At 41.7% G+C, this 24,967-nt stretch overlaps 1 protein-coding gene across 1 annotated transcript in view; it reads left to right on the forward strand.

The window, feature by feature from the left end:
• Positions 1-24,967, forward strand: part of TBXAS1 (thromboxane A synthase 1) — a 229,291-nt gene that overhangs the window by 41,778 nt on the left and 162,546 nt on the right. Inside the window, exon 2 of the mRNA XM_086468110.1 lies at positions 11,351-11,444. Within this exon, the coding sequence (XP_086324236.1) occupies positions 11,351-11,444 (94 nt within the window). The remainder of the gene's footprint in view (positions 1-11,350; positions 11,445-24,967) is intronic.

Raw genomic sequence — 24,967 nt, forward strand, 5'->3', positions numbered from 1 at the left:
GCCTCTACATGAAAATTATCTGACTTGAACAAGAGTTTCTTTATAAAAAGTTAAGAGAATTATTCCTAAGGATAGGAATTTTCTATGTCATGGAGGAATGGCCAGAATGGACTTCAAAGTGCAGTCAGAAGATGAAATCATGTGCAGCAAGCACTTTTTTTTTTTATAACCGGTAGCCCAGAGAGGAGCATGTCAGCTTAAAAAGTGTATTTCTGTCTGAACAGTCTAACTTTCTGTTTTACAAGTAATGCGTGGTGTTACTGCATTTTTCAGTGATTATAGAAGGAAAATACTTCTCAGTCCCTTTTGCTCTGCTTGACACTGTGCTTGCCCAGTGTTGCTGTTCCCGCATGTAGTCTGTTGCTCAGTCTCCCTACAGCTTGAATGGGTGATTCAGAGCTCCAGGAAACCCCAATTGCTTTTGTTTTGCTTTTAATCTGGATGGCACTTGGGAGCAACTCTTGAGCCCACGTTTTTTAGGCAGTTTTTAGAGTTCAGAGAATCTCCTTGAAGTTTGCTTCTTGTGATCCTTTCATCCAGTCTGTTTGAAATTTTGCTTTTCCTTTGGCTTGCTTTGGCATCTGTTCAACTACCTTCTGTTTTGTAGTGGGTATCAGCCTTTGTTAGTGGCCCACCACAGGCTGGTGATGGTGATTGACTGCTCAAGCACACTGAAAGGTGACTGAAATAATTTCACTGCTCTTCCTGTCCGAAGGGTATTCTCCTAGTGCTAGGGTAAGGAATAAAAGTTATGTATGTCCCTTGCTCTATCTACTTTGTCTCTTACAAGATGAATTCACATTATGAAAAGGACTGAGTTATTCCTATTTCCTGTGGGCTCAACTATTGTTAGTTCATAGGTACTCGAGAAGTCATGAATAAGGCAAAGGAAAAGAGGAAGCTGAGTTTATTTTCTATATCTCCACAAGCCTTTGAATCCCATTTTTGTACTTCCACTCACTTCATGCATGCAGGAGCCTTGAGGTTGGAAGGAATGTCTCTTCTTCCTTTCAGACATTAATGATGTTGTTCCTTGGTGACCACAGTGTTTAGCTGCTTTTCATGAAGAAGCTCTGGACACCCTTTGCTTTAATTCTAGTAGTGTTAAGTCATGCAGCAAAACACAGAGCTTTGGACTTGCAATATTTAGATACATGTGTGGCAGCTTCTCTTGTTTAATTCTGGGGCTTTGCAGCCAGCACTGGTGCTATTTCATGATGTAGCAGGTACTTGTTCCCTGAAGCATTCTCACTTCCAGTGGGTCCTTCTGTGCTGCTTCATATGGCTGGTTCACCCACCTGCCAGGACATCAGTTCAGTTGTCCAGAGGTGTTTGTGCCTCCTTTGTACCTGAACGGTGTGGAAATGAAATGTGTATATGTGAAATGTAATTCAATAATTTGTGGTGGTTTTTATGTGTTATTAGGAATGATAGAAAATGAGAGAAACAGAGGAATGAAAATCTGAACAAACAAGAAAAGAAAAATAGAGGCATCCTTTTTCCTTGTGGCATCAGAGTACCGCTAGTTTCCAAGTCATGGGGAGCAGGCAGAATCTCCAGTATTAATTTTGAGGTTATCATAGCCATCTGGTATGTACAGTATTATAGCATCTTTCCTGTAATTAAGGGTCAGACAACGTTGTCATTGTCACCCCCCTACTATAATGGATTAGAACTTGCATAAAATAACTAGCTATGACCAGAGATTTTATGTGCACTCTCAGACCGAGAGCCAGCACTTCCTTTATTTTTTTAATCTGGCATACTTAATTATAGGCGGGTCTGAGAGCACCACAAATTAAGCTTGTGTGATGTTCCCATTATATAACTCTATTTTCAATTGCTTGTTGCTTTATCAAACTCTAAGCAGCTGGGCTTGATTTTTTCCAGGGCTGGTGTCAGCCTTAGGTGGAATTATTGACAATTTTCAGTTAAAATGAGCTCCATAATTTCTGAGACAAAGGCTAAAGAACAATGTTGGCTTGTTTGTTTTATTTTTGGGATCTTTCTGGTTTTTTACTACTCTTTAGAGGTGGTATTTGATTTTTATATTAGCTTTGACACAGGGATTCAGTATTTGGTGAGAGGAGCTGTTTTTTTGTCAGTGCATGTTCTTTTTGCTTTTCTCATGCAAATCTGGGCAAATTGTAAGTTTTTGAAAAATTGCAGTTAGCACACACTTACTGGAATCTCTTATGTTTATGTATAATTTTAAGCTAATATTTCTGACTCTGTCTTGGCTAAGCATCTTCCCACGCTTTGTCTGTGTTGAGAGTTGACCAGGCAACAAGTCCCTGAGAACAGTTCAGCTTGCTTCAATTACAGGGACTGAGAAAAGCATTTCTGTAATGGATCCCCCATGTGATAGCATCAGTGAGACTTGGGCACCAGAGCTGTAAGCGGGGAGCCTGTCTCACCTCTCCACCACCCTTTTCCCCTCGACTCACCCACCAACTGTGTGCAGCGCTGCAGGAGGGAGGAGAGAAATGTTGTGTACTGTGGGTGTCGAAGCAGTAAGAAAGGAGGGGACTTGTGTGAACAGCCTGATAAGAGCGGGGCTAGGGGAGGAGAAACTGGGATAAATTGCTGCATGGAGGAGGGTGAATGGCTGATACAAAACAGTGTGGGACTGTGTTGGGAAGGGATCGGTTGAGAAGCTCATAACAGGAGGTGAGGCAAAGGCCGGGCGAGGGAAGCAGTGCAGGTCTGCTCAAGTGGGAAGCAGAGATTGAGTCTGGGGCTGATGGCAGGTCCATGGATAAGGAAAAGCAGGGATGTGGTGGTGCTGCCAGAGGAGCAGATGAGGGCTCACTGGTGAGGTATCAGCACCCAGCGAGGAGCCTAGCGTTTTGGTTTAGGAACTCATTGATTTTTCTGGGTTTTCTCTCTGAGGAAGTATTAGAGACCCTCTGCCAGACTCTGCCTCACAGCTAGCTTGCATGAAAGACAACCTGCTTCTTCTGTCAGCTCTGCCATTAGCTCACTTGGCAAAGGTCTCTGCCATAGTCGTAGGGTCTTTTGACGACCCCTAGGGATGCAAAATGATGCAATGTGATGGATTTTTAATGAGCTTTCAAAAAGCCTGAGAACTTGCACAGAAAATTTCATTAAAGGCACATTATTGAGGTTGTAAAGTCAAGCACACACAAGTTAGGAAATGTCAGAACAAAGTTGGGTTGTGGACCATTAATTCGGGCTCTCTGTACACTATGAAATGATCTCTGGTGCTCTAATCACATCTGTTTCTGGTCGGCAGGACCCCTGCCACATTCAGTGCACTGGATGGATGGCGGCCCCTTGATGTTAATTTAAAAATAAGTAAATAAAGTAATTATTTCATGTGCTGTGAAATCATGAGGTCTATCTGCATTTATCCAGAACTGTCTAAAGGGAGGTGAATTGTTCCTGCAGTCTGTCAGAGCTGCTCATTTGAGACTACAAGTGGGGACGATGCCTGGAGGTTTGTCCTAGTAACTCTTCTTGTCTATGCTTTGGTGCCTGCTATCCTGCCATATGTGTGCTGACAGGCTGGCCTCAGAAAGGGAGGAAGGACTGTGTTTCCCACTTCCTCTTTGGTCAAGGAAGATGTCTCAAGCCGAAAAGCACTGGGTGGCATTGAGCCTCTTGAAGCAATTTTGTCCCAGATCTTTCCCTGCGATTCCCTGCAGCCTTTGTGCCAGCTCGTTCTTAATAGCACTGAGTGGCTCTGTACGAATTATGGCTGTTAAGGAATGTGGTACAAGACCTGAACTCTAAAACCAGTTCCCTGGCAGCAACAGGCATCAAGCAAGTTGTCCGATAGACCAGATCTGCATGGATTAAAAAATGAAAGGTAGCTGAGGTACGTATGCACTAGTGGGAACACAATTTGGCTTTGCCTGCACAGCACATCACTACTTTGATGTGTACACAAGATAACATTTCAGGAATTCAGCCACCATAGCATTGCAATCCCTTTTTGACCCTATGAAATAACGGGCCAGTGGCCTAGTGGGTACCTCCTTTGGCAATGAAAAGCCAGAACGATCAGGCTCCCAAGCAGACTTTCCTCCCTTGATTTAAGCATGAAAATGCATCCCTCATCTATTATTCCTGGTATGGAATGGTTGAGATGCATACAGAAACAGGTGCCATCTTTTCTGCAAATGGAGTTGCATCACTAGGATATGAACATGCATAACAATTAGGAGTACTAATTAAGCTGTCCCTTTAATTATGCAATTAAGATGTCCAATTACAAAATTAAGATATGTAATTACTTGGGGAGGGAGAAAAAAAACTTTATGAAATTTACTACGGTTTCTGAAAACTGTGTTTCTAGCAATGCACCTGTTTATCCGAATGTCAGTCTTCCTGGCTGAAGGAAGAACATTTATTGACTTGAGGTGGTACCATTTTCTTTTGTGGGCCTCACAATATCTGTATGAATAAAAAGGGAGAAGAGGAAATTGGTCCTTAAGAAAGGTATGGTACCAGTGGTCCTAGGGAGCAAAAAGAAGGCTCAGCCTTCAGTGGTTAAGGCAGTGGGGTTGAGACAGGAGAGCTGAGCTTAGCTATCAGCTCTGACCCGTGTTTCCTGCGGACATCGCGTATGGCCTCACATATGTACCAGACCTCAGATCTGCTGTGGACACCTCCTGGCGAGGAGACCACCCTTTGTGCTCGCGTGGGTGGAGGTGCCATCTCCTTTCCCAAGGATATATGTTGCTATAAGGATGCAACAGCCTCTGCTGCTGTTGACCTCCATCATTTTGTTTAAAGGTGTTGAGCCAACGATGAAGGGCTGAAGCTGTGGATTTATGACTCTTGTTCGTTTGCTCTTTATTTGGAAGGGGCTGCACTCTGTGAGAGGTGATGAAATAGTGTCATTGGCCTGCTGTACAGACCATCTGTCTCTCCCAGGGCTACTCTGGAGCATGGTGAAGCGTGTTTCTTTCCTGTATGGGCTTTTTCATTTAATTGGCCTTGAGTCACTGCTCATTTTTTTTTTTTCTTTTTTTAAATCAGAGCAACTCACAAAACTTTAAACACACTGTGACAACCTGCAGCCTTATTACAACCACTCCCTTGAGCCTATCAGTTCGCTTAAGAGACGCTAAAAAAGTTGTTCGTCAGGCCAGAACAGTATGGATTAAAAAAATGATTGTTAGCAGATAGATGAGGTATAAATTTAATATTGGGCATATAATTTGGCCTTTCCTGCACATTATTCCTGGTGCATTAGCAAATGTTTCAATGAAATAATAATCCTATGGTCATTTAGGTTTTACAGCTGGAAAAACATCTGCCCTTGTGGAGGCAGATGGTGCAAGTGTGTGTAATGTCTGTCTTTTTCTTGTGCAATTATGTCAAAATTAAAACACTGGGAGTGCATGCAAGTGATTACGGAGAGCAAGTGTTACATGGAAGTTCTCATTAGCTCTGAAACTGGTATTACAGCCCTACAAATTCATAGTTAAAAAGTATGGATTTGTTGAGCTTGAAAATGAAATTGTAGTACTCATATAGCCTTGTCCCAAACTGTCTACAGTCTCTTTTGAAGCTTACCTGTAGAATGTACTGAAATTATACTTGTGGATATTCTGTATCTTTTTTTTTTTTTTTTGAGGAATAGTAATAATTCCTTATTTGGAAGGGCCGGTATTCTACACAATCAAGTGTATTTCCTTTCAGCAAAACCTTCTGTTTCCACCAGGGGTGCTGCTAGGTAACAGTGAAGGGCAATTTGATAACCTTTGTTGGCCAAGGTTAGAACAGGTTATAAGAGGGATTTACTGTCCCCATTTCTCTCTCTTCTGCTTTGTGAGAGTGTGCTTCAGGACCTACCTGTCTTTTGGGGATGGACAGCTTAATTTTATGGTTTGTTTTGTTTTTCTTTTAGTGAATACACTTTCTGGAGGTAATAACTAGAGGTGTTTGTTTCCATCTGGGGAGGTATCCTCTTTGGCTGCAGTACTCACCCACTTGCAAGACCTGAGTTCTGTTTGTTCCTCTGTCTGAATGAGACCAGATAATGATTTTCTATGTAAAATATCCTGAACATCAGACTAGAGGAAAGACTTGCATGATAGCAGCTCTCCAGTGACCCTGCTGCAGTATTCGTAACACAAAATTTCCCAGACAGGGCTAAGAGCAGAAAGTCTAACTCTGTACCCAGCCCGGGGATGGTATCAATGTTTTGGGCAAACTGTGCTGTCTAGGCAGTGCTCCCAGGAATGCTTGTATATTTTTATATAAGCCATCATTGTAATGCTGGGGAGGCTACCGTTATTTTGTATATTATCACTACTTTGTGAGCAAAATACACCCCAACGTTAACTGGGATCTGGTATGGGTGTGTATGTAAATAGAGGCAAATAGGTGAAAATGCGTGACGATTATCTCTTGTTCGGCAGGAATTATTTCTGTTATCTCAGCAAAATACTTTGTTTTCCCACTCAGTCTTCCAAAATAACACACCTCCCAGTTCCCAACAATGAGATTAAATAACGTTGCTTTTTTATCTCTGAGTGCCCTAGTTTATAGCTTTCAGATATTATTAGGTTGTGCATTACTTAATGCGTCATTCCTTCTACATCTTTCTCTGTTGAGAGAAATTTGGGGTGATTTCAATGGTATGTTGAACTCTCTGATGCAGAATGGGAAACTCTGTAATGTTATCTGCTACACAAATTAATTGCATTTAACAGTAGACTGCATAATACTTTTTCTTGCAATACTGATCAGTACTGACCTGGCTGAGCAGATGGCTAGTTCGGTTGATTATATATCCATCACAACTTCCGTTAATTATTTGTTGATTTTATCTCTTTCTTCCTATTTTTTTGCATGGTGTTTTGTGGAGAGAAGTTCATATTTCAGAGAGCTTAAATCTGCCATGTTGGCCTACAGGAATGTATTTGGCATGTTAACTTTCTCTTAACAGTCGCGTTTAATATATACAGAGAGCATCTAGCTTTGAGAGGCCATCTGAGCATCTTCAAAGAGTTATTGAATTGTTTATTGATCTACTTCATTACTGCTGTTCCTCTGGTTCCTTTTGATGTCTTGTCACTTTGTTCACAATATAATGCCAGGGTTTAAAATTAATAGTTGTGCAGGAAGCCCTACATGTGTAAATATTAGGGTATGTTTCTCTTTTGAGTAAGAATGTGCTAGATTCTCCACTAAATGTTGCTAACATTAGAGTTTTATCTTTTTCTATGCCCCTTCTGTTGCACAGACTCCTTCCTCTATTCCTCTTAAAAGAACTGAAGTGGCTGAGGTTTTATAAATCTAATCTCTTATTCTGCCATTGGAAGCTTACAGATTAGTTCCCTGCTTAGGAAAATAATTTTCCCTCCTTCCCTTTAATCTTTTCCGTGTCTCTCTCTTACATTTGTTAAATTCGTGAATTAAAAGTGCCTGCTGATTTTTTATTTTTTTTTTTCCATTAATTTATTTAATCACTTTTTGAAGCTTTTTAAGCTTCTGGAATAGACAACATCCCATGGCAAGGAGTTCCATAGTTAGTATATTGATTACTTGGGAAATGTGCTTAATTTTTAATCCTGCCACCTGAATATTCATTTGTAGATTTTAACTTTTTTTTTTTTTTTAAATCGTGGGTAATAATTCTCCATTTATTTTTCTAAGCCATGCAGGATCTTAACTATATTTGTCATATCCTGCATCAGTTGCTTCTTTTTCCAGGGTTAAGAATATAGCCTGTTTGTATATTCCTTGTACAGAAGTTGTTCCATATCTTTAGTCATCTTGGTCACCTCTCAGTGTCTCTTCTTTTTCTAGATTTTGCATTTGACTTATCCCTTCTGGTCCATTAGCTGGTCTTCCACCTTTAGTGTGCACCCACAGCAAAAGCAGGAGGTTGCCTGATATCAGATTAGTTTTTGTGATAAATTAACACAGAAGTGTATTAAGTGGCAGAGTGAGAAATATGACTTCCCGCTGGTCATAAAGCAGGCTCAGAACTGTTTCATTTAGATGTACAGCTTCTCCAGACAAATGTCTTGTGACTGCCTACAAGACAACCCTGGCTGTTTGCACTCTTCCAGCTTCTAGCCCACCTCCCCTTCCCAGCAACAAAACCTGGCCACTGTTTTCCCGGTGTGCTTCGCACACAACTCTCTGAGTTACTTGCCAAGTGTGTGTCATGGTTATGCTGAGTAGCTGAAACATATAAATTAGCCTGTTTGAGTTATCGGTTGCTTCTGACTGAAAAGGCAAAGGTTTGTGCTGTGAAGCTATCAGATTCATGTATTGTTGGTGTTCATTGTGTGTTATACAGGACAATTTTTTGTTTCTTTTTTTTTTTTTTAAAAAAAAGAAGTCCCCAAGCCACGCCTTCCCCTCTCTCCCCCACCCAAAATGGTGGGAATGAGCTGGAATATTGCAAAGGTTGGGGGTGGGTGGGTGTGTGTGTGTGGGGGGGTGTGTAAGCTCTTAATGTTCGAGGTTTCAGAAAATAAGCTGTTACATTAGAAATGGTCCAAGTCAAGGTTACCTGTGCAGTGTTAGATCTTCTTTTGTGCATGCAGCACTGTCAGTCTTTAAGCACTTGCGTACTGTTTTCTTTTCTGCAAAACAGCAGATATTTCAAGAATACCAGAAATACTGTGAAGTCATAACGTAGAGCTAGATGTGTTTATTGATGAATTTCTTTTTTTTTTTCCCCTGCTGGCCCTACCCTTTCGTTGCTGTATTTCAGTGTGCAGCTTGACTACAGTGCTTCTGTTTCCCATCTCATTGTGAACTGTGTTTCCTTACCTTTTGAAAACCTACTTCAGATGTAACTGAATAAAAAGCATCAGAGAAAACCATGTTAGGAGGGGAAAAGGAAAACAAATCCTCAGTCACATGGAGCTGCCGGTAATGTTCAGAAGCTGAAAAAGATGAACTGCTCATCTAAGCATAAATAGTCTTCAGAGTTTGTGTGTTTCTTGCCTTGTGAAATGGTGCACTGTGCTCATTAGTTTTGGTCCTTTTAAAATGCTTGGTGATCACATCATTTACTTTGTGTAGTGTAAGGCTCTGTTGCAGTCACTTTTCACTTTGCAGTACATGAAGACCAGGCATCTACAGAGCGTCCGGCCTACAGTGAAATTAGCAGTTAACTGTAGCCCAGTCTAGTGTTTTGTCATCTGCCACGTATGGACGTGCCATTTGGATGAAAACATACAGGATAAAATGCCACAAAATTGATGGGTTTCCATTGAGAGAGATTTTAATCTTTTGCACTGTTTACATACAAAGATGAGGACTTTGTTATGACACAAAGACATTTTAGAAAGATTTCAAACAACAGCAAAAAAATCCTGTCTTTGGGGAAGAGAATGTATCATGTAGGCTGTTTGTCCTTTTGAAATTAAAACATTTTTTTTCCCCAAGAGTACTAGCTGCTTTAATAAGGAAAAACTTGTATTTTTTCAAAGTGGTTAAGTAGCCAGAAAGTCAATAAATATGTATAAAATGTGTAATAAATGTCAACTTCTGTGCCTTTACTCCACGGTACCCTGTCATACTGAAATAGTGCCCTTGCATAGACTGAAGACACGTCATTTCCATTGAAAGGGTTTGTGTTTGTGAAGGCTTGTACTGCCCCATTAAAAATAAAAAATGTTACTACTTAAAAATTATCAAATCTCTATCTTCTGATTATGATTTTTGTAAAATCCATTAAGAGAAATAGGTACTGTGCTACAGGAAATCTCAGGAAACCGAAGTACAAGAAGCTACTGACTTGATACTTAAGTCCCATTCTGCTTTGCTGGTCATGTGAGATTTAATTCTATTAATTTTATGTATTTCATTTCACAACACCATTCTTTCCTTTCCCCTCCTTTCTGACACCAACTCTTCTTTTCTCTCCTCCTTGACCTCCAAGAATTGTGTGCTGTTTCCCATTAGGTTAAACCAGAATATTCTTGCTTGCATCATGTGGGGCATTTCACATGAGGCATGTGTGGATTATCAGACCTGAAGGAGGAGAGGCCCAAGTCATAGCAGTGGCTTAGCACAGTCTTCAGAGTCAACAAAGCTGTACACCAGGATTAAGAGGGAGTCAGCCTGTCGGGATCTGAGGGCACTGCTTGTGTTGCCTCTCTATTGTGTCATTCAGATGACTTACAGACTTGATAGACTAAAGCAGTTGATATTGTGACCCCCACACTATATGCAGTTCACAGGTTTGGGGTTTTTTTTGGGCTAGAATTTACTCCACAGGGGTAAACAGTCTCACTGTTCTTGGGGTTCAACGGTGAAGGACTGCTTATTAGTTCAGACCTGCCCAGGTAAGAGATGAAGGATTGGAGCAGAGCTTCAAGTTGTTTCCTCTCAAAAAAGTCTGGTTGCATGTGCCAAAACTACCCTGAATACAGAACTATCATGCAGGGGAAGAGCTTTAAAACTATGCTAGTACTCTGAGATAAGGTGTTAATATAGACACAGCCTTTATTAATCCTAAATATGTGTTGCCCTGGTCCTCCTGGTGATAGTGTTCAGCATGATGGTATTCAGTATTATTGTGTCTTTGGCTAATCAAAGCTGCTGCTGTTAGCTCCTGCTCTTTCAGGTTTCACTAATTGAAGTCCACTGACTTAAATCCGTTGTTTGTATTAAGAAAGGGGGAGGGGAGGAAAAAAAAAAGACTTTGGGGCTGGGTTTTTCTTTTTTCTTTTTTTTCTGGTATTGTCCCTGTCAACTTGCCACAGTTTCATCTGAAACAAGGGATGCATGAAGCTTTTCAGTCTGGGGTTTTTTCCCTGTATTTTTTATATTTGTTTAATTTGCTGACTAGCAGCTGTAAAATCTCTTAATCAGCATATCTGCCCCAAATACTAGGCTTGACTTGAACATACTGACAGTGTCTTGGCTCATGCACAACTGAGACTAGTTTGAATTCTTGTTCTGTGATCTGTATAGGTAGTGGTGATGGAAGAAGAAGAAAATAATAGTCTGAAGATCTGTCTTGTTCCTTTCCCCGCTGTGCCACAGTACTCAAACCCTGAATGCCTGTTTTGATCTCTTTTGTAACCTCATGTAGCTTTGGAGAGTCACTTTTGACTTACAAGACCCTCTGTGGGAAAAGGAGCAGTTCTGTCTTTCCACTGCTCAATTTGCAGGCCTATGTTTAAGTCCCTTCATTCTTTTGCCCTCTCTGAAACATCAGTGTATTGCATTTATTTCTGTGACCTGAGGAGCTGCTGAACAATGTCACCACATTGGCAGTTTGGTTTGGCCAACACAGAAAGCATCATCTCCCTCTGAATCCAGGGAGGTTATCGGAACTAATTGCTATGAGAAGTCCTATCATGACAGAATCCAAAATTATCTCACTACCTTTTTTTCCCAGGTACTCCATATCTGCGTTCTCCAAACTCAGCAAAGTAGGGATCCGACATCCTCCACCTCTTCCTTTCATTGGAAACCTGCTCTTTTTCCGTGAGGTAAGATATGGTTTTCTTTCTATCTGTCCAAAATGGTGGGAAGAGTGGACAGCAGGTAGGAAGACTTGAAGAGAATCCTGCACTTCAACAGTACCATCTCTTCAAGCATCTCCCTCTGGAAAGAACAAGCAAAACTCAGCTTTTTGAGTGACTTGATAGAAGCAGTTGTGTGCAAGCAGCTCTAATTTCAGGGTAAAACAAACTTGAGGGAAAGAAAATGTATAAGCTCCTGCAGTTAATTACTTGAGCTTTTCCAAAAAAGTTCATGCCCTCAGTGAGACAAACTTAGTTATGTGAACAGAGCAGATTAAGTTAACTATCCCTACTGATTCCAAGTGGTTTTGGCTCCTATGACCTTTCTGTTTGTTTGTGCTTTTGCTGAATGTTTATTTTAAAGCTTGTAATGTTGCTTGCTCCTAAGCAGTAAGTGGAATTAGGTACCACTGAATGTTGTTGCTCTGTGCCCCAAATACTGGGACTGGGAGGAGGGAGGAAGGGGAAGTGTTAGGATTCTGCCTCCAGATTTCATTCCTTTATTTTTCTCGCCCATCCCTTTTCATTAGTCTGCTAATGCAGTGGTTTTGTTCCTTGCTCAATTTCATTAATGCATCTGAGGGACCAATATCTTTTAATAATGAGAAGCTGCCATTTCTCTAGTTGGATCTTACAGTAAAATCTCTCTTGTGTGTCTCTCTTGCAGTCCAACAACTTCTCAGGAAATCTGGGCTAACTCCAGCTCCTTCCCAATTTCCTCTTTTAAGTGCATGGTCATCAATATCCATGCTGAGATTTGAATTATTAATGAGAATATAGTTCCTCTTACATTGGTCTTCATGGTGATTGTTCTGTGAATATCTGACTCATTATCAGGTAAAACCCAGTTAAATACCAGTTTTACATGTACATCTCATTTCATTTAGAAAATAGCATAAAAGGTAGACTTGATCCACTCTTGATTAATATGAGCTGGAACTGACAGGGTGACTTTAACATACAGGGAATGCTGGTGGTGTGGGATAAATACGGACCAGTTCACCCTCCCTCTTCTGGTTTCAGTTCAGCTGGATGGCACGAAGCTACTCATTCTGTAGCTCTTTTGTGACAAAATCCAGTTATCATTAGTCACCTGTTAACACTTGCTGTAGGAAAAGGTGCCTAGAGACTAAGTTATTTTGATATATTGTAGATAGGCTTGCCCTGTATCAGCATACAAGTGGAAAGTTTTTGCAAACCATTATCTATGATCTGGTAGGCAAATTTCACTACCAGAATTGCATTCATTAGATTTACTTAAAGCAGGCTAATAAAGAAAAGATAAACTTGATTTTACTAACATTTAGGAAAAAAGTAAATTGAGGGTAGCTGAGAAATTCTATCTTGAAGTACCAAAAAGTAATAATTCCAGACAGGGTTTTGAAACGGAGTGATGCAAAACCACAAGCCCCACCAGGCTGTATGTCCAGCACTACAGCATTTCACCGTCCCTCTTCTCTACAGTCCTATTGCTGCTGGTAGGAACACACAGGGATGAGTCCAGGCTTTTTGTAATTTTTCTTTCTTCCCTCATATATTTTGCTGTGTTTTCTGGATCTGGTCCTGTGGCTGCTTTCTTAGAAATAGTGCCCATAGCAACGCACCGGTAATAGGAGGGCTGCCTTTATACTGCAGGCTGTTCTCTACCACAGTGTTTTCAGGGACACAGGTGCTGTCACTGCAGTCAGTAGAGGACAGCTTCCACTTTCCCTTTCCCAGCAGGGGAGAATCAGAGGTTGCCCATCACCTTCCTGGGGATGGGGATGATTTTAGGTGCTAAGCTACATCTAGGACCTGGGGATTTGAGAAAAAACATTAAATTAAAATTAAATTAAAATTAAACATTAAATTAAATTAAATTAAACGTTAAAAGAGAAGCTCTCCACAAGATTGTGGGAGTAAGCGGTATTTTTCAATTTGTAATGGCATAAATTGTCTTCTCCCTTACTTGGGCATAAATCAGTTCTATTGAAGTGAATGGAGGTTCCTGTTTTGCTCTGCTGTATACATGAACAAGGAGCATCAGGCCTTATCATCCTATTTTTGCTATTCTTCTTCTGTAAGTGTGCCTGAAAACAAATGAACAATGCAAGTAGGATTTGACCCATAGTGCTGGGCTGTGGGGTTTTTAATAAATTTTCAAACGTATTTTAAACAAGAAAATGTTTTCTTCATGAGACTTTTTTTTTTTGAAAGAGTTATTTAGGGGATTTCTCAAACAGTGTATTTTCTTTGAGTAAAATAAGAGTTGCTGTTAGTATAGTGTCTCTGAGAGAGGAAGAGGAAGTGCTGAAAGTTAAGGGGCTAAGGGAAATGCAACAGGAAAGACCTATCTCCATCACAGAGAAGCAGACTTCTAAGAGCTGACGAGGAAAACAAAGTTATTTTACTGTAAGTCACCCCTTCTCTATCAAGTAGAATAAAAGGAGATAATGGCACCCTGAAACTAAAACATATCCAAGTTAATCGGCTTATCTCAAATCTGAGAAGATAGGAAATTATTGCAGTTCTGCAGCTGGGAAATTATCCGAGTCCAAGATATTAGATTAAAAATTCTTCCATTGCATGAGAACAATTTGTGGTGGGTAAGTCTGATGTAATAGTAAATATGATTAGGCTGTTTAAAAAAAGCAGCATGTTCAGTTTTCCCAATAACAGAGCAGACTTGCAGCAGACAGACTGCTCTTTTGCTGACTGTTCCCCCACCTCTCTAAGTATTGCATTTTTCCTACCAGTCTGTGGAAAATCATGAGGTTTGTTTGTGATAGCTGCGTAATGAGAGACACAAGGATATACACAGCATGGACTTTCACACATGGATCTGAATGGGCTTTGGAGCAGCAGGTTGCAGAAAAACTGAACAAAACTCTCCTATTAATTCCCAGGCTAATGATTTTATTATGTGACAAATGCTCTGAAAACTGAGAAGACACATGCGCCGCATTAGCCTTCCTCCCGAAGAACTGCGGCAAACACTTGACCTGTTGCTATGGCTGTGCTGTGCTTTTTCTCCCCCTTCCCCAGCCCTTTTCTGAAAAGGCAGCTATGCTGTTTTTAAATGTCATTGGCTCTGACATTTGCACGGCTCTGGTAGCGTGGTACTGTACCTGTGTGTGCTGCTCCCTACTCAGCTTTCTGGAGAGCAGCACTGTGCTGCTCTGGCCTTGAGACTGGCATCTTTGGTGTTTCGGGGTGGTGGTAGGTGTGTGGTTGGCTGCCTTGTTTTGGTCCTTGGTAGGCGGGATATGGAGTCACACCCTGCATACAGTTGGGTGATGTGCTTTGGGTTCTTACAATGGCATGATCATGTGTTGCTTTCCTCCTATTACTCCTAGCAAGCTCCAGTGATGCTTTTGACTGACTGTGTGCTTGCATCCCTGCCTTGCATTTTAATGAAAGACATCACTCTCTTTAGCCCCTCTCTGCTTGGACAGGATACTCTTTGTTTACTCTGTTTGTTTCTGTCTGGCCTACTTGTAGATCCTGGGCTACCCCGGAGTGGCCCATTTCTGCTGAATGGAAGCGGGGGCTGTGTGGGTGCTTTGTCTTGCTTTCAGTTTGGGATCTGGCTGGGCTGTGTTTTTTCATGGCTGATGGGTGGGAGTGGAGAAGGGGGGAGCGTAGGGAGGAAGCAGAGAGCAAACATGATCTTTTTCCACTATGCATCTGCCAAAAACATCCTTTGAGTTGGATGTAAAGAAAACTAAAAGGCAGAGTCCTTGCAGGAATGAAATTAAACCCCTGTCTAATTTTCAGCCTAGAAAGCACCGTGTCAGGGCTTAGCCAGAGAGGCTGCAGCATTTACTGTTCTGGAATTTAATGACACAGCATGTAAACCCAAACAAGGTTGGAGAGAGGCAAATGGTGAAGGGAGTAAAGAGGGGGGAAGGGAAGAAGAGGAGGCTATGGACCTGGATTTAATTACAAGAATAATATGGCTTACACTGACAGTGAAAGCCTGCATATGGTTTTGTATTGCTCCACGAAGATAAACAAGAGAGGAATGGGATAGGGAGCGTGTGTTTTGCAACTTGATAGCTATCTGTGTGGACCCAGAAAGGGTGGCCGTGGCATCACCAGCCAACCTGGCTTTATCTCCCCCAGACGGCTGCTGTCTGCTCAAACAGACCTCATGGGGTGCTTCAGGTCTTCTCTTACGTTCTGGGAAACCTTCGCCTTGATTGAGAGGCTTGTGTATGCATGTGTTTCACGTGACATGAATACATGTGGTGCAGATCTAAACCTAGCCATGTCACAGTCTGCAACATGACAGAAAATCTGGGGTTAGACATGTTTTTATGTGTATATTCATACATCTATAAAGCCAGTCTCTCTCCCCTTCAAATATGTGTATTTTCCTAGTTTCAGCTGATACGCTGTGCTACCTGCTTTGATCAGATGTTAGTGTTGTCAGATACTCTGACAAAGTCAGTGCAGTATCTGTCTGTAGGAACCCAATGGAGGAAATCAAGACATCACAATTAGCTGTCTCCCACTTGACTAAATGCTGTTTGTACCCTTCAGCAAGAGCTGGACGTCTGCTTTCTCAGAAGACCATTGGGTGGAGCTGTGCTGTGGCTCACCCTAGCTTCTCCCTGACCTTGTGAGATCTCAGCAAGGTGAGCCTGCCTCTGGGGAAGCAGTGCATATGCCTCAGAAACCCATCTGCAGAGGCACAATGTCCTCAGCTCTTTTGCACTTGTTTCTGATGTCTGTGTTTGCAAGGTATCCCTGAATGTGGTGTCAACTTTAAATAACATTTATGGAAGCTGGAGACAGTATTAGGATGCACAAAGCAACTGGCAGGTTTTACGTGATAGAAAAAGGGGGGTGAATCATTGCTGCATTGCAGGTGAATAATGGTGACCCAAACGGTGAAGGTGGTAGTGGTCATGACAGATGCTTTTGCTCTTTTGTACTATACTGTTTTTCCTTTGAGGGAAGAAAGAAATCCCTTTCATATTCCAAGGAATGGCATGTTGACTGCATGGCTTCTGCCTAGAGCAGCTCCCACATCTACTTGGTGTGCAGGGCTGGGTGAGAGTAAGTGCTTCCTGTAGACCTCAGCAGTTGCCCCTAGAAGGAGACACAGACTTCACTGATGAGCAACGTCATGGTTTTGGTATTCTTTAAGCCACTTATTGGTAATTCCTTTTGGCATACTTTATGCATGCTTTATTAAACACTGTGTGAGGGGAAGAGGCAATGGCTGAGGCAATTGTTAGCTGTATGTGAAGGGCTTTACCTGTTAAGTGGGAAGGGGATTATGTTTTCCATGGCAGCACAGTGAGTGAGAAGAGACTCTCTGATCATGCTTCTGGCTTTCCTCAGACTCCCAATGTGATTTTGGGCAAGTCTGACTGGGGCAAACCTTTCCGATTTTCTGGGTAAGCAAATATCTTTCTTTTGCTTCACTTTGGGCCTTTTTTTACCCACCTGCAAAATGGCATAGATGGTGTTCTGGAACATAGGTCTGCTTTTCTATCAGGCTATGGTGGCACACTTTGAGCAACTTCTCTGGGGACTTTCTCTGGTAGATTTGGGGAGGTTGGTTTCGCTGCTGTCATTAATGGACTGGGCTGCTTGAAGGCTGGAGGGAGATTAAATGATTTGGCAGTAGTCACAGAGTAACTGGGGCTGTGAATTAATGCCAGGCCTGAGCTTTGATCTATAAATGAAGGTGTATGAGTAAGGTGGGTGCCCAAGATAACAGTGCTGAAGGACACTTCTCTGCTGTTCCATTCCATCCAACATTCTTGGCAGTGTAACGTTAATGGTTGGACTTGATGATCTTAAAGGTCTTTTCCAACCTAAATGATTCTATGATTCTTGACCAAAAGCACTGCTCTTTGATGGGTTTTTGGTGGCAACTAACAAATGACTACCCAAGATCCATCAAAGGAGAGATCTGCATCATTAAAATGACACCTGGCTTATGAGAATGGTGTAGAGGAAGTTTGCCATGTGTTGTGTCTTTTGGAGAGTATGTTTGCATGTTCATCACAACCCTCTGGAATTTGCTGTGTAGCCTGCTCTTTAAGTGGCATGTACTGCTAAATTAAAGCCAGCTCTTGCAGTACATGTAGCAACAGCGAACAAAAACCAACCATGTTACACAATAGTTGGGTTAAGAGAATGAAGTTAACATATAATTACAGTGGTAGTAGCATACAGATAGACCCAGTGTAATCACTTAAACTGGAATTACCTTGGACTGCAGGATCACCGCGATCATGCACAAGGAGTAGGATTCCCACAAGAAGTAAGGACTTTCACCTTGAAAAGCAGCGCAGTAGTGGTGTGATTGAATAGGAGGACTCCTGTAGTAAACTTAATGGGCTTCTATACATGGACGTAAAAAAGCAGGAATATTTCTTAGGTGTGATTGTTTTCTGTTCAAGTTTGGCTGTAGTCACATCAGTGTGGCACTAGCCTGGAGAGAATGGGATTGGACTAAATCGTAGAATACCAGGTTGGAAGGGACCTCACGGATCATCCAGCACAACCTTTGAATAAAAGCTTTTAACATTTGAATAAAAACTTCTAACCTTTGAATAAAACCTTTTGAATAAAATCTTTTAGAGATAGAATCATAGAATCACCATAGAATGGTTTGGGTTGGAAGGGACCTTAAAGATCATCTAATTCCTGCCCTCCTGCTGTGGGCAAGGACACCTTCCACTAGACCAGGTTTCTCAAAGACCCATCCAAACTGGCCTTGAACACTGCCAGGGAGGGAGCAGCCACAGCTTCTCTGGGCAGCCTGTGCCAGTGCCTCACCACCCTCACAGTGAAGAATTTCTTCCTAATGTCTAATCTAAATTTCCCCTCTTTCAGTTTGAAACCATTACCCCTCATTTTATCACTGCTCTCTCTGATCAAGAGTCCCTCACCACCTTCCCTGCAGGCCCCCTTTAAGCACTGGAAGGCCGCTGTAAGGTCTCCCCGGAGCCTTCTCTTCACCAGGCTGAACAACCCCAGCTCTCTCAGCCTGTCCCCACATGGTAGTGCTCCAGCCCCCTGATTATCTTTGTGGCCCTCCTCTGGACCTGCTCGAGCAGGTCCATGTCTTTCTTGTGCTTGGAGCCCCAGAGCTGGACGCAGCACTGCAGGTGATGTCTCACCAGAGCAGAGTAGAGGGGGACAATCACCTCCCTCGGCCTGCTGACCACGCTTCTCTTGGTGACCATCCAGCCAATTCCTGATCCACTGAGTGGTCCATCTGTTAAATCCATGTCTCTCCAGTTTAGAGACAAGGATGTTGTGCAGGACAGTGTCAAATGCTTTGCACAAGTCCAGGTAGATGACGTCAGTTGCTCTTCCCTTATCCACTAACGCTGTAATCCTATCGTAGAAAGCCACCAAATTCATCAGGCATGATTTGCCTTTAGTGAAGCCATGTTGGCTGTCACCAATCACGTCCTTATTTTCCATGTGCTTGAAATTAAAAAATCCTTGAAATTAAAAAAGAAAGCAATAGACTCAGGGCTGCAATGAATAAGAACAATCTCTGTCGTTTTAAATGAAGTTGTTACTTGCTCACATTACCTGTAAATCTGGAATTTAGTGGCATCATAGGCTGCTCACCTTCTTATTATGGTGTGGAGAAATCCATTGGCAGAAAACCTGTTCTTCTATGTCAGCAGGATCAGTACGTATAATAATGGGCAGGTATTGATTGTAATGCTAAAATTATAGCAGGCTGAGATTGGTTGTTGAGAATAGTTGTTATCCATAAGCCAACAAATTTAGCTGATTCTTAACTTCATTAGCAGTGTCTAAATGCATTAGCCATATGCTCCTCAGCATATGGGTAAATACATAACAATTTATTTTCATTAGGGTTTTCTTACAAGTGCTGCTAACCCAAGCTCCACTAGAAATGTTTACAGCATGACATGTCTCTTCAAATAAGAAGCTGGCCTTCTGTACAGCAAGTAGTCCTGAAAGGATGATACTTCCCCCACCCTTTCTGAGAGTAGGAAGGTACAGCTGCTGTGGGTCTGGTCCGCTGCAGCTAGCTGGGCTCAGTTTCTGCAACGCTTTATATTAAAATGAGTAATAGAAGGCTTTGGAGAACTGCCTGTTCAAACATGTGCCATTAAATCCCTGGTATTCGTTGTGTGCTGTCTTCTTTCTGGCTGCCTACAGTGTGCCTTGGGTGGCTTCACCTCCTTGGTAGCTTTAGGTGGATGTAAGACTCATGACCTTCTGGGTTCTTCCACCTTCCTTCCCTCCCCAGGCAGGATGTAGAGATGAAATACAACTTCTCCTAAGAGGGACTGAGTATGAAACTAGGTTTTAGTCATGGCCCATAGTCAAATGGATGCAGTGCTGGGAGAAGGGTAGGGTGAATCTGCAGGATGGGCACTGGCGCAGGGCTGTGAGGGCTTCAGTAGTTGTGGACATGATACAAAGCAGCAAAGCCGTGCTCAGGCTTCTCTTAATCTGTCAGAAATAAGTGAAATCTGATTTTCTGGAGCGCTCTTTTTTTAGTTAAATATTTATGCAATTTGATCCAGAAATGCAAGTTGCCTAAAGACATGGAAGTGTAAGAAAGGACCAGTCTTGTCGGAGAGGTATAAAGATCAAAAGTTAATCTAATTCTCCACATCCTCAGAGACCTTAGCACATGTCTAAGTGTAGACGATAATGTGAAATCAGAATCAACCAGAGTTGTATTCTAATCAGTTTTGTTTGAGAACTGACTGGGGTATTTTGTGGTGTTTTTTTGTTTGGTTGGTTTTGGTTTTTTACAGAGAATTAAAAAAAGAGGAAGTTTTGCAACAGGAAGTCTACAAAACCTGTGTGCTTTAAAACGTGTATTTCAGATTTGCTGTTTTATCTTTCTGTTTTTGTCATGCAATGCAGTGAAACAGATGATGCAGTCTTGGGTCGTCCTTGTACTTTTTAACTTTTCATTTTGTTTCTCTGCTATTGTTCATTTGTTTCTCTGTTGTTATTGACCAGGAATTTTCTAGTTTCCATTTAGTAAATTTTAAATATTACATGAATTTTAGATTATTTCTGTTAAGGCAGAGGGAAAAGCGAAACGTTCTTTGGACAGTTGCACTGGTGCAATTTTAAATTTCAGGTAGAAAAAATAACCCACTCACTGAACATTAGTGATTTTTTTTTTTTCACCCTGTGACAAGAAAAAATAAAATTACAAGCAAGAGAAAAAGAAATTGAAACATGTATATATGTTTAAAAGTACTCCCAAATACATATTTTCATAATAAACTATGCAGAAACCCCATTCAAATAATTGCAAATTAGTCTTTACTATTTTATGAGGTTCTGTAGTTTATGTGCATTATACCTGATGGCTTTTTTTTTCAATTCTGGGCATACGAAAAGCTGTTAACTTTTCATAGGTAGGATGATGCCAGAGGTGATTTAGGTAGGATTAGTGAAAGCTGGGCTACAGGAGCCATAAGTAGTCATATGTGATGATGAGTTAAGGAGTTTAAGTATTCTCTGGGAAGCTGAATGAGACTTTAAATACAGTGATTATATTCCACTCAAGAAAAGGGAAAAAGATCAATGGCAAGAGCAAGGTTTGGAGGGAAGTGTACCTTTGAACATACAGGAAAAGGGGATGGGGAACCCCAAAAATTTCATTGATCTGCCTCTATTTGCTTTTATGTCTATATATTAGAGAGGAAAGAGCAAGCCCTGGATAGATAAGGCACCTCGTGGCTCTAGATGGTAGCCTATGAAAGGAGTACAAAGAGGTATGAACAAGAAATGCGTGATTGATAGATGATTTTTGCCAAGGTTACAGCTTGCAAAGGGATGAACAAATCTACCTTGATCAGTTAACACACTGAAACATATAATGTGTTGTGAAAAGTGTGTGGCAAGGCAGCCGGAGGAAGGGTGGCGTTTGAGTTATCCTTCTTTGTGTTCCACGTCTGAGGACAGTCTTGGACAGGAGGACCTTGCAGCCAAAGTGGGGTGGAAAAAGTGCTTGATCCCACACCAGGGGGAGACGGGAGAGCTTTGGGGAAAAAAGCTACAGTTGGTGACCTTATACCAGAGGTCTCTATTTTAATAAAGAGTCTCATATAGTTCATGACAGATAGAATTAGGGACCATGCAAGTATCTTGTAGTTATATTTGTGTTTATATTTTTCACTACCTTTTTTTTTTTTTCCCCCAATGCCCCAAGGGAGCCATCTCAAAGACCTCATAAACGCGAGATTTCATTTTCTAATGCTATTTCATTTCCTGGATGGAGGACCTGCCACGAGAAGACCAGACCTCAAATTATAATAGCCTTATAAATAACTCCCTAAGGCAAAAGGAAAAAAGAAAGCCTTTGAAAGACAACCGCAAATGCAAAAATGGAGGTGTTTGGGTTCTTGCAGAACCAGACTAAGCATTTCTAGTAAGGACATCATTAATTTAGTGTAAAGTTCTTTTGGGTTTCTCTGTTTACCTCCGTGCACTATTTACTTACAAACCCGTATCTCAAAAGTCCTCTAGGGTCTTTTACTTGAGTTTAATTTTCTACAGTGTTTTGGTGCCTTTTGGTCTGTCTTTAGAGCCTGCTAGCAAATGGAGTTTCCAGGTAAAACTGAAAACAATCCAACAAACTGACTAAAACAAATACAATCATGAATCAAGTAAAAATAGTCTGAAAATTCAACTTTTTCATCTTTCTGGGTGAAGTCGTTTTATTTCAGCAGACCCAGACTGTCTGCCTGCTTTCCACTGGAAATCTGTGCAGAACTGGCACATCGACTAGAATAAAAACATTCCCAAGGAATCTGCATGTTCTGTCAAAACATTTGAACAGCTCCCGTCTCCCGGAGCACAGCACTGCTGCGGAGCCGGCAAAGGGAGCTCTGCAACGCGCGGTGCTGGCTTCCCCTCCAACCTCCCATCTCAAATGCACCTTTTTGCATAATTACAGACAAAGTGCTTCAGGTTAAATTATATTTAGCTGGGGTGGGATTAGAGGAGGAGGTTTGTAAGAGCCTTTTGCACCATGGTGTGACCTGTGTAAGGGCTGTCCTTTCTCTGTTCCCACTCAGGCTATGTTATAAATGTGTGGAAAAGTCAGGAAGGCTGTAAGACCCCAGTATTTTCCTGTAGCAGCCTGGGTCAATGTACTGGCCAGGGATAGTCAGGCTGGCAAAGCTGAGCTCCAGGAGAAATCCTGCTGCGCAGGGACAGGATTCATCCTTGACAGATGCCTCTGTGCTGTACCTCTCGCTGCTGCAAGACTCTTTACTATGTGTGAGCTCAACCTCTAGCAGTAAAGTTCAATCTCTGTGTTGTGGAGTAATGCTTTTGTTTCTTGTTTTTTTTTTTTTTGTTATGACTTCATTAATTTAAAAAAAAATATTAAAAATTGTAGTTTTTGGCTAGAAGAAGATACACAGCAATTGCGGAATGTAACTAAGCAAAGTGTAATTAGCCTCAACCTTTGCAGCAGGACACTGATTACTTTACTTTTGCTGAGTAGTATCTTAGTCCTCTAGCACTGGAATGAAGGTGGTCTTGCTAGCAGGCTGTACTCCGTATGGATGAGAGTGGTAAAATCAAGCCTGCAGCCAGTTTACCGGAGGTGCTGTCTGTCTGTTGTTGAAACCAATTGCTTAGGAATGTAATTGTATCATTCTTGTTACCAAAATTGATACCCCCTGACTGACCACAGCTAAATGAGTTTTTATTTTTGCAGAATTTCTGGGCTGTTGCATGATAAGGCATTGTGGTAGACAGCATGCAGTCAGTGGTTTGAAACAAATGAAGTTTTTCTTCATATTTGAAACAGTGATGTGTATGAAGCAATGCTTTACGGTGCTGATGAACTAGCAGATGGTGTCCTTTAAGGCTGCACATGTGACCATAGCCTGTTTGAATGAGCATTGTATCTAGTTGTCTAAGCCCCATCCAGCAGAAAAATCCTCTATAAAATAACATAAAAGTAAACAAGATGGGAAGGCAAGCAATCCTACATATGTGCTTATCTTATACACTGTGGCACATGCCCACATAGCAATTCAGAGCCATTTTGATAAAAATGGCATCACTGAGAAATGTGATGGAAGAGAATGATCCATGCCATGTGGGGCAAAGAGGGCAGAGGTGGCTTACAAACCAGCCCTAGCTCTGCTTTGGTTAGTGGCAGCACAGCAGTCTTACAGGGGGTGGGTTGTGAATGTGCATTCCTGATGCTGTTACTTATCCCCGTGGGCCAGAAGGGCCAGATGTGTTGCATAGGCAACATATTTAATCTGTGAATGATCGTTCCTGATGGATCGCCTCCAGCCAGTCCAAAAGTTACATTACTGGGCCCCAGCCCACTTCACGTAGAAAGACAAGACCACCCAATCTGGTGCCTTTAGGGAAGGGAGAAGGTGGAATTACTGTGATTATTATGATTAATAATTTCACATTTTTTGCAAGCAGTTCTACACTCAATGGCCAAAATGCTTATATACTGGTACCTAACCTAAGGCAGCTAAGGCCACACTGTGGCACCTAAAAGCTTAATTAACTGTATGATTCTCACAGGAGTTAACAGGCGTTGCTACTTTCAAACATTGATATAAATCCTTTTCTTTTATTTAGTTAGGCAAAATCTAGCATGCTGCACAGGTAAAATTTGGGCTGAGTGTAAACCATGCTGACAAAATATTGTCACCTCTGGGACTGAGGCAAAAGCAATTTGCCACAGTATGGCCATATGGGAGGGGAAAACCTTTTAAAATTCTTCTGTGGGCAGTTATGGCAAAAATATATTAAAACGCTTTGAGACCTTGCACAATGACGAGCTCATCTCTTCCTAGGAGGTAACAGGCTGAAACAACAGTGTCATAATTGCAGTCTCTTAATATATTATATTACTGTCTTGCAAAGATCTGAGACTCAGGTTTGTGCAGACTGTCCTAACACAGGAGCAGTCACTTGGTTTGCTAAAAGCTTATCATCTGCAGAGGCAGACCTGGAAGAAAGGAAGCATTCCCACAGTTTTATGGTCAAGAAAACTAAGGGCTGTGGCTATAACAGTTTTGCTTCACCACCTGGTGAGACCAGTGGCCATGTGCCCACTGTCTTCACTGGGCACGGGAGCAGGTAGCGAGTGACTCCTTCAAGCTTGTGTAGAAAGTGGTGGTGGCAAGGCTGTGAACTGCATTTGCACCCAGTGGGCTCTGGCAAGGCGCCACAATTGCTGCCACCTTCTCAGAGCCTCCTGTTGCTGCAGGAAAAGTTTGTATTATGTGCAAGAGGATAATGCCTCAAAACATCTCCACTGGAATAAATAAGTATGTAAAATCAAAGCACAACTTGCTTTTCTACTACTTCTGTAGTTGGTCCAGTAATTTTTGTTTGGCTTAGGAAAAATAGGAATAAGTGTTAAATTCATGCTTAAAAGATTGCCCCTCTTCAGAGAAATTTGTTATCCTTTTTTGCATTTTCAACAAGGAAAACTTGCATTTGCAGCAGAGATTTTGACTTTAAGTGTTTTGATAGAA

This window comes from Leptosomus discolor, chromosome 1, assembly GCF_034619465.1.
Source record: "Leptosomus discolor isolate bLepDis1 chromosome 1, bLepDis1.hap2, whole genome shotgun sequence".
In the NCBI taxonomy this organism is placed as follows: Eukaryota; Metazoa; Chordata; class Aves; order Leptosomiformes; family Leptosomidae; genus Leptosomus; species Leptosomus discolor.